The 13,066-nt window shown below is 42.7% G+C and overlaps 1 protein-coding gene across 6 annotated transcripts in view; it reads right to left on the bottom strand.

Annotated features, from left to right (window-relative positions):
* Positions 1–13,066, bottom strand: part of LOC132819650 (homeobox-containing protein 1-like) — a 43,088-nt gene that overhangs the window by 12,385 nt on the left and 17,637 nt on the right. For 5 of the 6 annotated variants that reach the window (XM_060831262.1, XM_060831260.1, XM_060831258.1 and 2 more), the window contains 4 exons: positions 5,454–5,948; positions 4,635–4,720; positions 3,615–3,725; positions 498–651 (listed from right to left, as the gene is read on the bottom strand). In XM_060831262.1, the coding sequence (XP_060687245.1) occupies positions 498–651; positions 3,615–3,725; positions 4,635–4,720; positions 5,454–5,938 (836 nt within the window). In that variant the 5' untranslated portion in view covers positions 5,939–5,948. The remainder of the gene's footprint in view (positions 1–497; positions 652–3,614; positions 3,726–4,634; positions 4,721–5,453; positions 5,949–13,066) is intronic. The other variant, XM_060831259.1, reaches the window with a different exon arrangement.

Genomic DNA, 13,066 nt, shown 5'->3' on the forward strand with positions numbered 1-13,066 from the left:
AACCTGCTTAAAGTGCTAAGACTCAGCTGGATGTTGGAGTAACAGAAACTGTGACACTGCAGCAGGGGAACTGGGAACAATGCAAATTAACAGGCTAATGTGTAGTTTGTGTACAGCACAAATGAAATGAGGTGCTGGCTGTGACAGGAACAATGAGAATTCAGTGAAGTTTGCCTACAGTATCAAGAATTATGCTGAGCATTTTAAAACACACTACCACGCAATCAATGCAATCATTGCAATACTGTCAAGGAGTAGTGTCGGGGAAAGATTCAGCTAAGCAGCTGTGCTGTGCTACATTCAGCAGCGTATGGCTTTGACACGCTCAGCATTTATGCTGTCAAAACACTTGGGATGTGTTTGCACTCCAACTACAGCAACTGCCCAACTGTTTAATGTCAAACTCACACACTATCATAGTGCACCACATGCACGTGGATGAGCATCAATGCAATGATAACCACAACGGAACAGGGAGCTCAGGCAGCAGCAGGTACCTCTCCATGACAGTTAGGCACTCCTTCCGCCAGGTGAATCGGCTGCCCCTTCGGAGACGAAAGTTGCCTGATGTGGCACCAGTGGGTGGTGTTGATTGTTTCCACTCTGGTTCCTCCGTGGTGGATGAGGCTGGCCTCATGTTGAGGGTAGCTCCTCCAAACAAGAAAAAAAAGACACTCAACCAAAATACTAGCTTGAAGGACTACAGAAAGACTTTTAGTTTGAGCAACAAGTCTCTCATTCTCTTTATTGGCTGCAATATCTAAAACATTCTCAGCTTTACCTTTGACATGTCAGATCTATACTTTTATAAAATGTGAAATAACCATCTTCTGGAAGTCAGCCAATTGAAGGGATACTCAAAGCCATGAAATTCTCATGGTAGCTGGATTACGGCCAATTTGTCGCAAATAGCCCATCTTCTGTTTTCATGCACTGGTGCCCAAACTGGAACTTTTCACCTCCCTAAGTTTTTATTTCCTGCTAAAATCCATAGTCTATAAACCCAGGTTTGTTGTCACATGGTTACTATTACTGACCCTTTGACTTCTTTTCCAGTCTTGGAGGAGCCCTGCACACCGTAACTCAACTCATTCTCAAAAAAGGAAAACTGGAATCAAGTTCCACTCAGCTTTCTTTGTTGATGGGATGTGGGAGAAAGGGAGGACTGCAGATGCTGGAGACCAGAGCTGAAAAACGTGCTGCTGGAAAAGCGCAGCAGGTCAGGCAGCATCCACGGAGCAGGAGAATCAACGTTTCAGGCATAAGCTTTTCTTCAGGAAATGGATGTTACTGGCTAAGCCACCAGTTATTGCCTATTCTTAATCACCTTTGGGGGATGGTGGTGTTGGTGAGCTGCCTTCTTGAGCCTTAGTAGTCCTCGTGGTAACGAGACATACTCGGTTAGGGTGGGAGTGATGGAACAGTGACTTAGTTTCAAGTTAGGATAGTGTTCAGGTTTTTTAGATAACAGTGTGGAAACAGGCCCTTCAGCCCAACAAGTCCACACCAACCCGCCGAAGAGCAACCCACCCAGACCCATTCCCCTACATTTACCCCTTCACCTAACACTACAGACAATTTAGCCTGGCCAATTCACCTAACCTGCACATTTTTGGACTGTGGGAGGAAACCGGAGCATCCAGAGGAAACCCACACAGACACGGGGGGAAATGTGCAAACTCCACACACAGTTGCCTGAGGCGGGAATTGAACCCGGGTCTCTGGCGTTGTGAGGCAGCCATGCTAACCACTCTGCAGATGGTGGTGTTCCCATTCAATTGTTGTACTTGTCCTTCCAGGTGGTAGCAGTCACAGGGTTGGAAAGTACTGTTGAAGGAACCTTACTGAGTTAGTGCAGATGGTCCAGTCTGGCACAGCTCAAGGAGGGAGTGAATGCTGAACGTTGTGGATGGGATATCAGTCAAGCAGAATGCTTTGTCCTGAATGGTGTCAACCTTCATGGTTGGTGGAGCTCCACAGGCATTAGGGAAAACAGGAGGCAAGCTTCTTGCTTCAGAATACCTGACCTCAAACCTGTTCTTGAACTTCAGCAATTATATAGAACATTACAGGCCCTTGGGCCCTCAATGTTGCGCCAACCTGTGGAACCAATCTGAAGCCCATCGACACTATTCCATTCTTGATCACATGCTTATCCAATGACTATTTAAATACCCTTAAAGTTGGCGAGTCTACTACCCGTTACACGCAGTGCGTTCCACATCACTACTACGAAGTAAAGAAACTACCTCTGACATCTGTCCTATGTCTATCACCCCACAATTTAAAGGTTTGTTCCCTCGTGCTAGCCATTCGAGGAAAAAGGCTCTCACTGTCCACCCCATCTAACCCTTTGATTATCTTGTATGACTTAATTAAGTCACCTCTCAACCTTATTCTCTCTAACAAAAAACAGCCTCAAGTCCCGCAGCCTTTCCTCATAAGACCTTCCCTCCATACCAGGCAACATCCTAGTAAACCTCCTCTGAACCCTTTCCAAAGCTTCCACATCCTTCCTATAATGCGGTGACGAAAACTGTACACAACAGTCCAAGTGCGGCCACACCAGAGTTTTGTACAGCTGCAGTATAATTCATGGTTCTGAAACACAATCCCTCTACTAATAAAAGCTAACACACCATATGCTTTCTTAACAACCCTATCATCTTGTGTGGCAACTTTCTGTACCTGGTCACGGAGATCTCTCTGCTCATCTACACGACCAAGAATCTTACCATTAGCCCAGTACTCTGCATTCCTATTACTCCTTCCAAAGCTAATCACCTCACACTTTTCTGCAAAAACTCCATTTGGCACCTCTCAGCACAGCTCTGCAGCTTATCAAGGTCTCTCTGTAACCTGCAACATCCTTTGGCACTATCCACAACTCTACTGACCTTACAGTCATCTGCAAATTTACTAACCCATCCTTCTATGCCCTCATCCAGGTCATTTATAAAAATGACAAAACAACAATGGACCCAAAACAGATTCTTGCTGTACCCCTCTAGTAAGTGAACTCCAGGATTAATATTTCCCAACAACTACCACCCTCTGTCTTCTTTCAGCTAGCCAATTTCTGATCCAAACTGCTAAATCACCCTCAATCCCATGCCTTCGTATTTTGTGCAATAGCCTACCGTGGGGGACCTTATCAAACACCATATCAACTGCTTTACCCTCACCCGCCTGTTTGGTTACCTTCTCAAAGAACTCAATAAGGTTTGTGAGGCACGACCTACCCTTCACAAAACCGTGTTGACTATCCCTAATCAACGTATGATTCCTAATCATCTGTAGATGATTATAAATCCCATCTCTTACAAGCTTTTCCAGCACAACTAACCCACAACCAAAGTAAACTCACAGGTCTCGAATGGCCCAAATCAGTTCCTGATCACTGATACTGTGTAATTGTGTTCCCCGTGGGAAATGAAATGTAAAATCTTAATTGAGCATTGTTAACAGTCTCTTTACCCTGCAACCAAATGTCTACTGCATTTGACTGAACCCTGGGGGATAGGTCTCTGCTGAGAGCCCCAATTTACACCTGGTCTGAGACCAGAAAGTCTTGACAATGGTATGCTTAAAACTAAACTTGAGTCATGCAATACCTGGACTAATCTTCTCCAGGAGGTACCATCTGTACAAAGTCCGCTTCTTGGGTTCACTCATGTCGAGTCCTTGCTGCAACAGCCACTGGGAAATAAAGCTTCGACTCATGCCTGCAACCACAGAAAAGGTACCATCCAGTTACTGCTCTGCACACTTGGTACCACTGGCTGACTTTTTATTTCTCAAAATGAATTTGGGTCCTTCTTTCTCAGTCTCTTCCAGGAATAGTCCCACGGGACCCATGGCAGCATTTTGGCACCTCAGCTGAGTAACCATTGCTGTGAATTCCCAAATACTGTGTAGGCCTACTATAACAGCCATTAACAGAGAGCTTTATAGCCAAGCTCAAACCGGTCTCATCATCCAACGGATCTGGTGAAAGGGAAAAGGAGCGAAAGGGAAAGTCCATTTTTCCTTTCCCCACGCCAGAGGTCAGGTATTGCTGGAGTTGCTAAGGAGAAAAGGACGATGCATTTCTTGGGCAAATGAAATCAAAAACTCCATAGCTAGCTGACGTGAACAGGAATTAGTCAGTTATGGTTAAGATTGGATTCCAAAGAGTGAATTCAGAGAAAAAAGTTAATTTACATAGCGGTATATCACAAATTATTTCATCTGTGAATGTAATAGCCATTTTGACACCAGTAACATCTGACGAACAGCAATGAGATGAAAGACAAATTAGTGTTTTAATTGGTGAACGCACTGCAAAACAAATAAGTTCTAAATTGTCATCTACAAAGCACTTCTGCATACATAAAAGTTTGTTTGTTTAGCCAGCATGGCCTTCCAGCTGCTACGTTTAGGCCACTATCCACCCATGATGGCACCTTCCTCTTGTTACGTGGCCACAAATATACAGGGAGTTTTACATTTTTAACTTCAAACTCTAAGGAGGTTCTCAGTTGAAATGTAGCTGCAATGCTAACATACTGGTTAGTAACACCTGGAACAGGAAGGACATTTCTTCTTAAAAAGCACATCAATCTCAAGCCCAGGTTAGCTGGCTGCCTCCTCACCTGTGACCTGGCCCACGATAGTCTGGGAAATCATCCGATTAGAGAGAAAGCTCTTTATCTCTTCTTTAACAGTAGTGCTGTCCCTCCTATAGAATGTAAACAAAAGGAGGGAAAAAAAATAACATTAAAAGATTTCTATGTAATGTTCCAGAGTTTTGGAGAGCGAATTTCTATCTCCATTTCCAAACAACAAGTGGTTTTGGTCAATGAATGCATCAAAGCAAAGCTACCTTTTGATTAGTAAGAGGTATTCCACTGTGTAAAGACTCAAAGTTTGTAACAGAGAGGAGCACCCACTCAAATCCTACTTTTCCATTCAAACAGCCATTTGGTTGGTTCTTTTTCGTGCCTCTCAGGCTTTTTAGTGTTTCACCATTACATAACTGCCCCCCAACGCTGGGAGACGTACCAATAATAAAACTAAACAAGTATCAGCCAAATTTCAGAGGACTGAATCTACTGTCCTGTTGCATGTTTATGTAGAGCTGTACACATCCATTGCAGTGGCACCTCAATAAGGGTGTTACGGAGGAACAGGAAGAGGATGTTCAGCCTCTTGAGCTTGTTCTGCCATTGAAATAATGGTGGCTCCACAAGCCTCTCTCCCATTGGCCTGCAAAATCTACTGCTCTTGGATTTAAATGAAGGTGCTGATTACTTTCCTAGTTTTGAATATAGGAAATCATGCCATAGGTGGGGCTCCTGAGCTTCACCAGGCAATGCTTAACACAGTTGGCTAACATCATCCTACAAAAGATGGAAGACAGCCTTTGGTGAATAAAACCTCAACAGTGAAGCAACTGAATTATTTCAACCAACCTCATGAGCTCTTCAACCCTTTCTTCCAGGTCTGTCTCTTCTTCCATGACATGGAAACTTCCCATCCTCTGGCTATTGGTAGTGTGGAAACGGTTGGGTGACAGCCTGCCATTTGCCACTGACAGTTTCTCGTTGCTGCAGCTCTCCCGTCCATTCAGGTTAGTGCTGCACGGTGGCGGCGAGGTGTCATAGCTGTTACTCGGAGACGGTGACGCCCCGCTGTACTGCGTCTGTGTGGCGGCTGTGACTGTCGAGGATGAAGCAGGGAAATTGTTGCTGTTGCCGTAGGAACTGTTGCTGTTGCCGTAGGAACTGTTGCTGTAGCCGTGCCGTTTGCCAAATTTCTCGGTGTGTTCCTGGTCGAGCCGGTCCAACGTCTCCAGCGCGTGGATTATGTCACGTTTCGTCATCCCGCTCCTCCGAAGTCGCTGCAGCAAGTCAATCTGTTCAATTGTAAACCTGGGCTCATCCGTGTAGTGTGACATTGTGTTACTGCTAAATGGAGCACAGGAAAAAGGAATTAATTAAGTTGCCAAATGAAGAACAGACAGACCAACATCAATTGCCTACTTGGTAACTGCTATCCCATTTCTTTTATTTTTCATTATAAAGTGGTTCAATTAACAACCCAACATCACCAATGCCCAGGGGTTATCATTGAGTTCATCTAGACACAGTCTCAACATACTACAAAAAAGCAGAATCAAAAAAAAATCCACACTTGGTGCAACTTGGTGTTGCTATAGTTATGCACACTATTCATTATTTCAAATTTCTTCCACTGAATGACAGCCTTGTCACTAGCAATTTAATGAATTGTTGCAACAGTGTCTTAGCACGGCAAGTTCTGAAAGACAAAATGCTTAACAAGTGTTTTGTGGATTTCCTATGGATATAACGCAAGATTTTCACCGCATTCACACCCAAGCAACTATTATTCAGAATGCAAGCCAAAAACGTTTGCATTCAAATATTTACTTAATTATAAAGATACCGTACAGAAAAGACAACTTCTCCAGTTTGGCAGCTGAATTCTGCAACAAAAAGAAAGGGGCCACTAAAATCAGCCCTTGTCGGGATTGTCGTTATGACGATAATTCATTTCACGTCAGGTCATTTACCACCAACTTCTTCCTTCCCTCCGACAGGAGGCCAGAACACTGACTGTCACAACCTCTATCATTCCTGATCACAAGATAAGCTTTTTACCACAAACAGCACCAGACCAGGATTGCTATGGAGTGAAAATGGATACTGACCCAACTTCACTCCTGACTCAGCTCTTCTGCTAAAACACTTGGTTTTACATTTCTTGCCTCCAGCCTTGACCATTTTAACTAACTCTGGCTATCTTCCACATTTAATCTTCTAAGATGTTAAAGGTCATTGAAAAATCTTGTCAGCTAATCCTAGGTTATACCAAATTGCGTTCACCCATCTCACCTGAGCTCAATGGGCGACACTGCCACATGCAGACCAGTGATGCAATTTTAATTGATCTATCCTTGAACTCAAATCTTTAAATGGTGTTCAACCTCTCCAGCTCTTTTTCCATTTATGGAACTTTCTCCAACACTTCAAAATCTATGCTTGTCCAATTTTGGTTTCATAATATTAATGCTTCGCTGCTGGTATTCATGCAGTTACCTTCACCCGAAGCTAGGAAGTTCCCTTCCAAGACATCCGTGTCTATCCCTCACTATTCTCCTTTGAGATCCTTAATTGATAGTCTTATTTTGTTTTATAATCTCTCTGCAAAGAAACATGGGATGTTTTATTACAAATAATAGAGTTATACAGCACAGAAACAGGCCCTTCGGCCTACCACGTCTATGCAGACTGACAAACACCAAACTCAACTACTTCCATTTACCTGCACTTGGTCCATAGCCTGCTTTACCTCAGCATTTTAAGTGCTCATCCAGATGCTTAAGTGTTGTAGGAGCACCTGCCTCCATTAACTTGCCAGACCCCACATCCCAACTATCTACCATCCTCTGGGTAGAAAAAGGAATTTTCTCAAATGTCTTCTAAATCACTTGCCACTTACTTAACCTTCTGTCATCTGGTCTTAGACACATTTACCATGGGGGAAAAGAGATTCTCACACACTATTCTGTTTGTGCCTGTCAATTTTGTATCTCTCAATCAGATCCCCCCTCAATCTCCTCTGTTCCAAGGAAGACAAACCCAGTCTATCCAGTGTCTCTTCTTAACTGAAACTTGTCATCTCACACAACATCCTGATAAATCTCCTGTGCACCCTCTCCAGTGCGATCACATTCTTCTGATAGTACGGCGACCAGAAGTGCATACATTATAAAACATTGCTGAGGCCACAGGTGGAGTAAAGGTGAAACACAACTTCCTTGCTCCTACATTCTATGCCTTGGCTAATGTAGGCAAGCATCCCATAAGCCTTCTCCACCACCCTGTCTACATGTGCTGACACCTACAATAGCCTTCTACACTGAGGATCGTTTGTTTCTCAGTACTCCCAAGGGACCCAACATTGTGTATATCCTTGCCTTTTTTAGATCTCCCAAAACGCATCACCTCACATTTATTGGGACTGAATTCCATCTGTCATTGGTCTGCCCAATTTTCTGGTTGATCAATATTAGACTGTAGCCTGAGACCATCCTCCTCACTGTCAACAGCACTTCCAATTTTCATGTAATCGGCAAATATACTAATTAAACCTTCTACATTCACATCCAAGTAGTTAATTAACATAACAAACAGCAAGGTCCCAGCACTGATCCCTGTGGTACACCATCGGTTACAGGCTTTCAAGCACAAAAACAACCCTCCATCATCCTTTGCCTATTTGTTAGCCAGTTTTTGAATCCAATAGGCTATTAACCTTTGTACTAGTCTTCCAAGTGGAACCTTGTCGAAATCCATGTTAACCACATTAACTACACTACTCTCAATATACCAAGTTTGAAAATCCAATAAATCCAATTCTTAAAACTACATAGACAGTTTTGCCCTACCAGGCAGTGTCAAACTAATCTTCTGACTGGCAAAGTCCAATCCCACTCTTATTTATCCATTTATCTAATCGGATTTTGACAGATTTGAGATCAGTAGCTGAGGCAGAAACTGGATTACATAACCTCATAATTTGCAGCATAAAGAGACATCTCTAGCCCTCTGTTCTATACGGCTTGTATTTAATCTTGGACCTTTGCTCCAAACCCCTCAGCTATAGTCTACACTGTATTACATTATCTGTAAATGGCTGTTAAAGCCTCAGTATTTCCAATTGCCTATTGGCATTTCTTCATAACATGCAGCAATGTAGTGAATCTGCAATGTATCGGATTTAAAGCCTAATTCTGCACAAAGTATTCTAAGGTTGTCACTTTTGTTAAAGCTCACCCTCACTGGTATTCTATACAGCAAAAAACTCCATTCCTTTTTTGAAAACAAACTGCCTTCCCTATCTAACTTTGCCATCCCATGAAGTCACCGCGCCAAAACAAATCTCAAGCTCTTGCTTAGCCCCCATGTGCATGACAGTACTTGCATGTCTGCTACATCCTGAAAGAACTACCAAGTTTGTCAAGCTCAGTTGAATACTGTGCCGAGTGCTTCTAATTTCATCTTTAAGATAAGTGGCAACTTTGTCTTTAATTAGAGACATTAACATTTTCCCAAACAGCTCTGCAATTAACCACATCAACACCCTTCCTAAAAAATGCATACAACACTGGCAACTCTCAGGTCATTTAACACACAAGTGTCATTTTGATGGGTTCTGTAATTTCCTCCTTTAGAATACTAAAGAGAGTGTATTCCATCTAGTCCTGCAAAGTTTGCTCACTCTCCCCAATTAAACAAAGGGCTTTCTCAGTCCAGTGATACTGTCAAAAGCATTTGAAACCCTAGTCAGAAGGTTCAAGTTCCACCTGACATGCTGCATTACATATCTGAACAGGTTGATTAAAAACATTTACCTTTCCTTTCATCCTCTTTCATATCACTCAGTTTCCTCTCAAATACTAAAAAAATTAAATCAACCAGCACTTCAAATTCTAAAGAACAGTTATAATAGAATCAAAATGTTTCTCTCCCCTCTGCTGGCAGAGCTTAGAATTTCTAGCACGGTTTTTAATTCAGACTTCCATTATGCATTGTATTTTGCTTTTATTTCTGGATTCACTTTCTCTTGGATGTTTCAGGTCTTTTTTCATATAAACTTTTGGCATAAATTCTGTGTCTTACGATCTTATACTCCACAACTACCTGATGAAGGAGCAGCGCTCCAAAAGCTAGTGCTTCCAAATAAACCTGTGGGACCAAAACCTGATGTTGTGTGATTTTAATCTTTGTACTGTGTTCTCGTCTTTCCATTAGATCATAAGATGTACGGGCAGAATTGGGTCATACAGCCCATCAGGTCTTCTCTGCCATTTGGTCATGAGTGAAATGTTTCTCAAGCCCATTCTCCTGTCATCTCCCCATAACTCTTAATCTCTTCCTAGTCAAACACCTATCTCGGTCTTAAATACATTCAGTCACTAAACTGTGGAATTGCTCTGGCTGAAGAATTTACTCATTTCCATTTTAAATGGTCAACCCTTCACTCTCAGGCTGTGCCCTTGGGTCTTAGTCTCTCGTCCTACTAGTGGAAATATCTTCTCCACATCCACTCTATCCAATGTTCTCAGTATTCTCTAAGTTTAATTGAGATCTTTCCTTCATCCTTCTCAACTTAGTGTCCTCGACTCCTTGTATGACAAGCTCTTCATTCCTGGAAACATTCTTAGGACCCTCCTGTGGACCCCTTCCAAAACCAGTACATCCTTCCTTAGATAGGCCCAAGATTACCCACAACATTCTAAATTCTGTCTGAGTATAGTCTTGTACGGTCTCAGCAGTACATCCTCTTGTATTTCAGCCCTTTTGAAATGAATAAATTTGCCTTCGTAAGTGCCAACTGAACCTGCATGTTAATCGTAGAAATTAACAAGTCTCTTTTTGCTTCAGATGTACAAAGCCTTTTCCCATTTAGACAATAGTCTGCACCTCTATTCTTCCCAAAGTGTATAATGTCACACTTTCCCATATTTTATTCCATCTGCCAATTCACTCTCCTAGTCTGTCCAAGTCCTTCTGCAGCATTCACGCTTCCTCACCGCTGTCTGTCCACCTATCATTGTGTCATCTGCAAACTTAGCAAGAATGCCCCTGGTTTCTTCATCCAGATTGTTAATGTATAACGTGAGTAGCTATGGTCCCAACAATGACTTCTGCAGAGCTCCAACAGTCACTGGCTGCCATCCTGACAACGACCTCATTGCCCCCATTCTGTCTTCTGCCAGTCAGACAATCCTCATCCATACTAGTATAGTGCCCTTCATACCATGGGCTCTTATTTGCCAGACTCTCATGCAACACTTTGTCAAAGACCTTCTGGAAATCCAAATCAATTACATCCACTGGCTCTCCTTTGTCTGACTTACTATTACCTCCTCAAAGAATTCTAACAGATCAGGCTGTAGGTTTGCTCGCTGAACTGGTAGATTTGTTCTCAGACATTTCATCACCATGTTAGGTAACGTCATCAGTGAGCCTCTGATGAAACACTGGTGTACTGTCCCATGTTCTGTTTGTGTGTCATGGTTTGTTATGTTGGGTGATATCACTCCCAGTTCTTTTTCTGAAAGGTTGGTAAATGGAGTCCAAATCGACATGTTTGTTGGAGGAGTTCCAGTTTGAATGCCAGGCCTCTAAAAATTCTCTCACGTCTTTGTTCAGCACATCCTCGTGAGAATGTGTGTAGGTTGTGAGCAGGTAGGGAAAGAGTTGCGCTGAGTTTTGTGAAACAAGAGGTTCAGCTGAGCATGACTCAGATCAGATAAAAACTTGCAGTAAACAATGCGGCACTGGAGGCAAGGTAATGGGTTAACAAGGTGGAAAAGCATTCATTATGTACAGCCATTTAACAATGTTGGAAGCATTTAGTATGTGAGGTCAGTTTAACAAGGTGAAAAGTATTCATTATGTGAAGCCAGTTATTCATTGTGTAACAGCAGATGGCTTAATTTTACTATTGACACTCACTGATTTTAACGGTTACCCAATCAATATGTGTGTTGCTCCTCCCTGCAAAATGACTATATAATTCATTAAGAAACTGCTGTTCAAGATAGAAGACCGAGAACTCGTGTCTCTTGGCATATGGGCGATCATTCTCTCTCCCTCCAGATCCCAGAATAAAGATGAAGGTGGTAAAACTATACTGGCTCAGTGTTTTGCTTCAACTATAGGGGGAAACTGGACAACACCCGGACGCATGTCTTGTCCCAATTGAACTGCGTCCCCCTTCGGCTATGTCTAAGGACAGTTGGTCATGTTGTTTGGTGGCTAGTTGGTGCTAATTTCCTGCCAATCTGTCCGAAGTAACGTTTGTTGCAGTCCTTGCAGACCCAAACACATTGACAAAGAGGAACACCAGTTCGACTGAGACAATACATCCATCCAGGGACAGATTAAACAAAGGCATGCACAGGACTTCCAAGAGGCCTGGCATTCAAACTGGAACGGCATTAACAAATCTACCAGTTCAGCAAGCAAACTTACAATCTGATCCACAACCTGAGTTACAGATCTTTTCCAAAAACCACAAATTTCTTAGATTTTCAGGCATGACCTCCCCTTGACAAAGCTGTGCTAACTTCACCCTATTTTACCATGTACTTTCAAGTACCCCGCAATCTCTTCCTTAATAATGAACTCGAAAATCTTATCAATGACTGAGGTTGGACTATCCAACCCATCATTTCCCATCTTCTGCCTCTGACCATTCTTAAACAGGGGTGCTACATTAGCTATTTTCCAGTCCTCTGGGTCCCTGACTCCAGTGGTTCTTGAAAGATCATCACCAATGCCTCCACAATCTCCTCAGCTATCTCCCTTAGAACCCACGGGAGTAGTCCATCTGATCTTGGTAATTTATCCACAGATTGTTCAGCTTCCTCAGCACATTCTCCTTAGTGATGGCCCACGACACTCACCTCTGACTCCACCTCTGGAAGTTCTGGTATGCTGCTGGTGTCTTTCACAGTGGAAGTTGATGCAAAGTACCTATTCAGTTCCTCCACCATTTCTTTGCTCCCCATTACTACTTCTCCAGCCTCATTTTCCAACAGTCCAATGTGTACTCTTGCCTCTCTCTTAAATCTAAAGAAATTCTTGCAATCTTCTTTTATGTTACTAGCTGGTTTACCCTCCACTATTGCTACTTTAGTAACCGTGTTTTTTTAAAATACAGGCTTCCTAGTGCTCTCTCTCTGAACATTAAAAGAGTTAAACTGCACTGACTGAACATTCTGGACATGGGTGGGAATGACATTCATGCAGGAATGTGAATGGCTCCCACTCAATAGACAGTAATTTGCTACTACTCCCCTACTATTTATCAAATTAAACTATCATTCAATCTCTTCCATTCAGAAATGCTTTCTAGTTATCCCCTGAACCTAGGCATATCATACTTACGTTCTCTTGGGGAAATCACTGAGTCAGGAAATCATCTGCATAATGATTTCCCAGATTAGGGCATTTCCATTTGCCTCATCTCAAGAATGATTGCATCCGAT

Source organism: Hemiscyllium ocellatum, chromosome 10, assembly GCF_020745735.1.
Source record: "Hemiscyllium ocellatum isolate sHemOce1 chromosome 10, sHemOce1.pat.X.cur, whole genome shotgun sequence".
Taxonomy (NCBI): Eukaryota; Metazoa; Chordata; class Chondrichthyes; order Orectolobiformes; family Hemiscylliidae; genus Hemiscyllium; species Hemiscyllium ocellatum.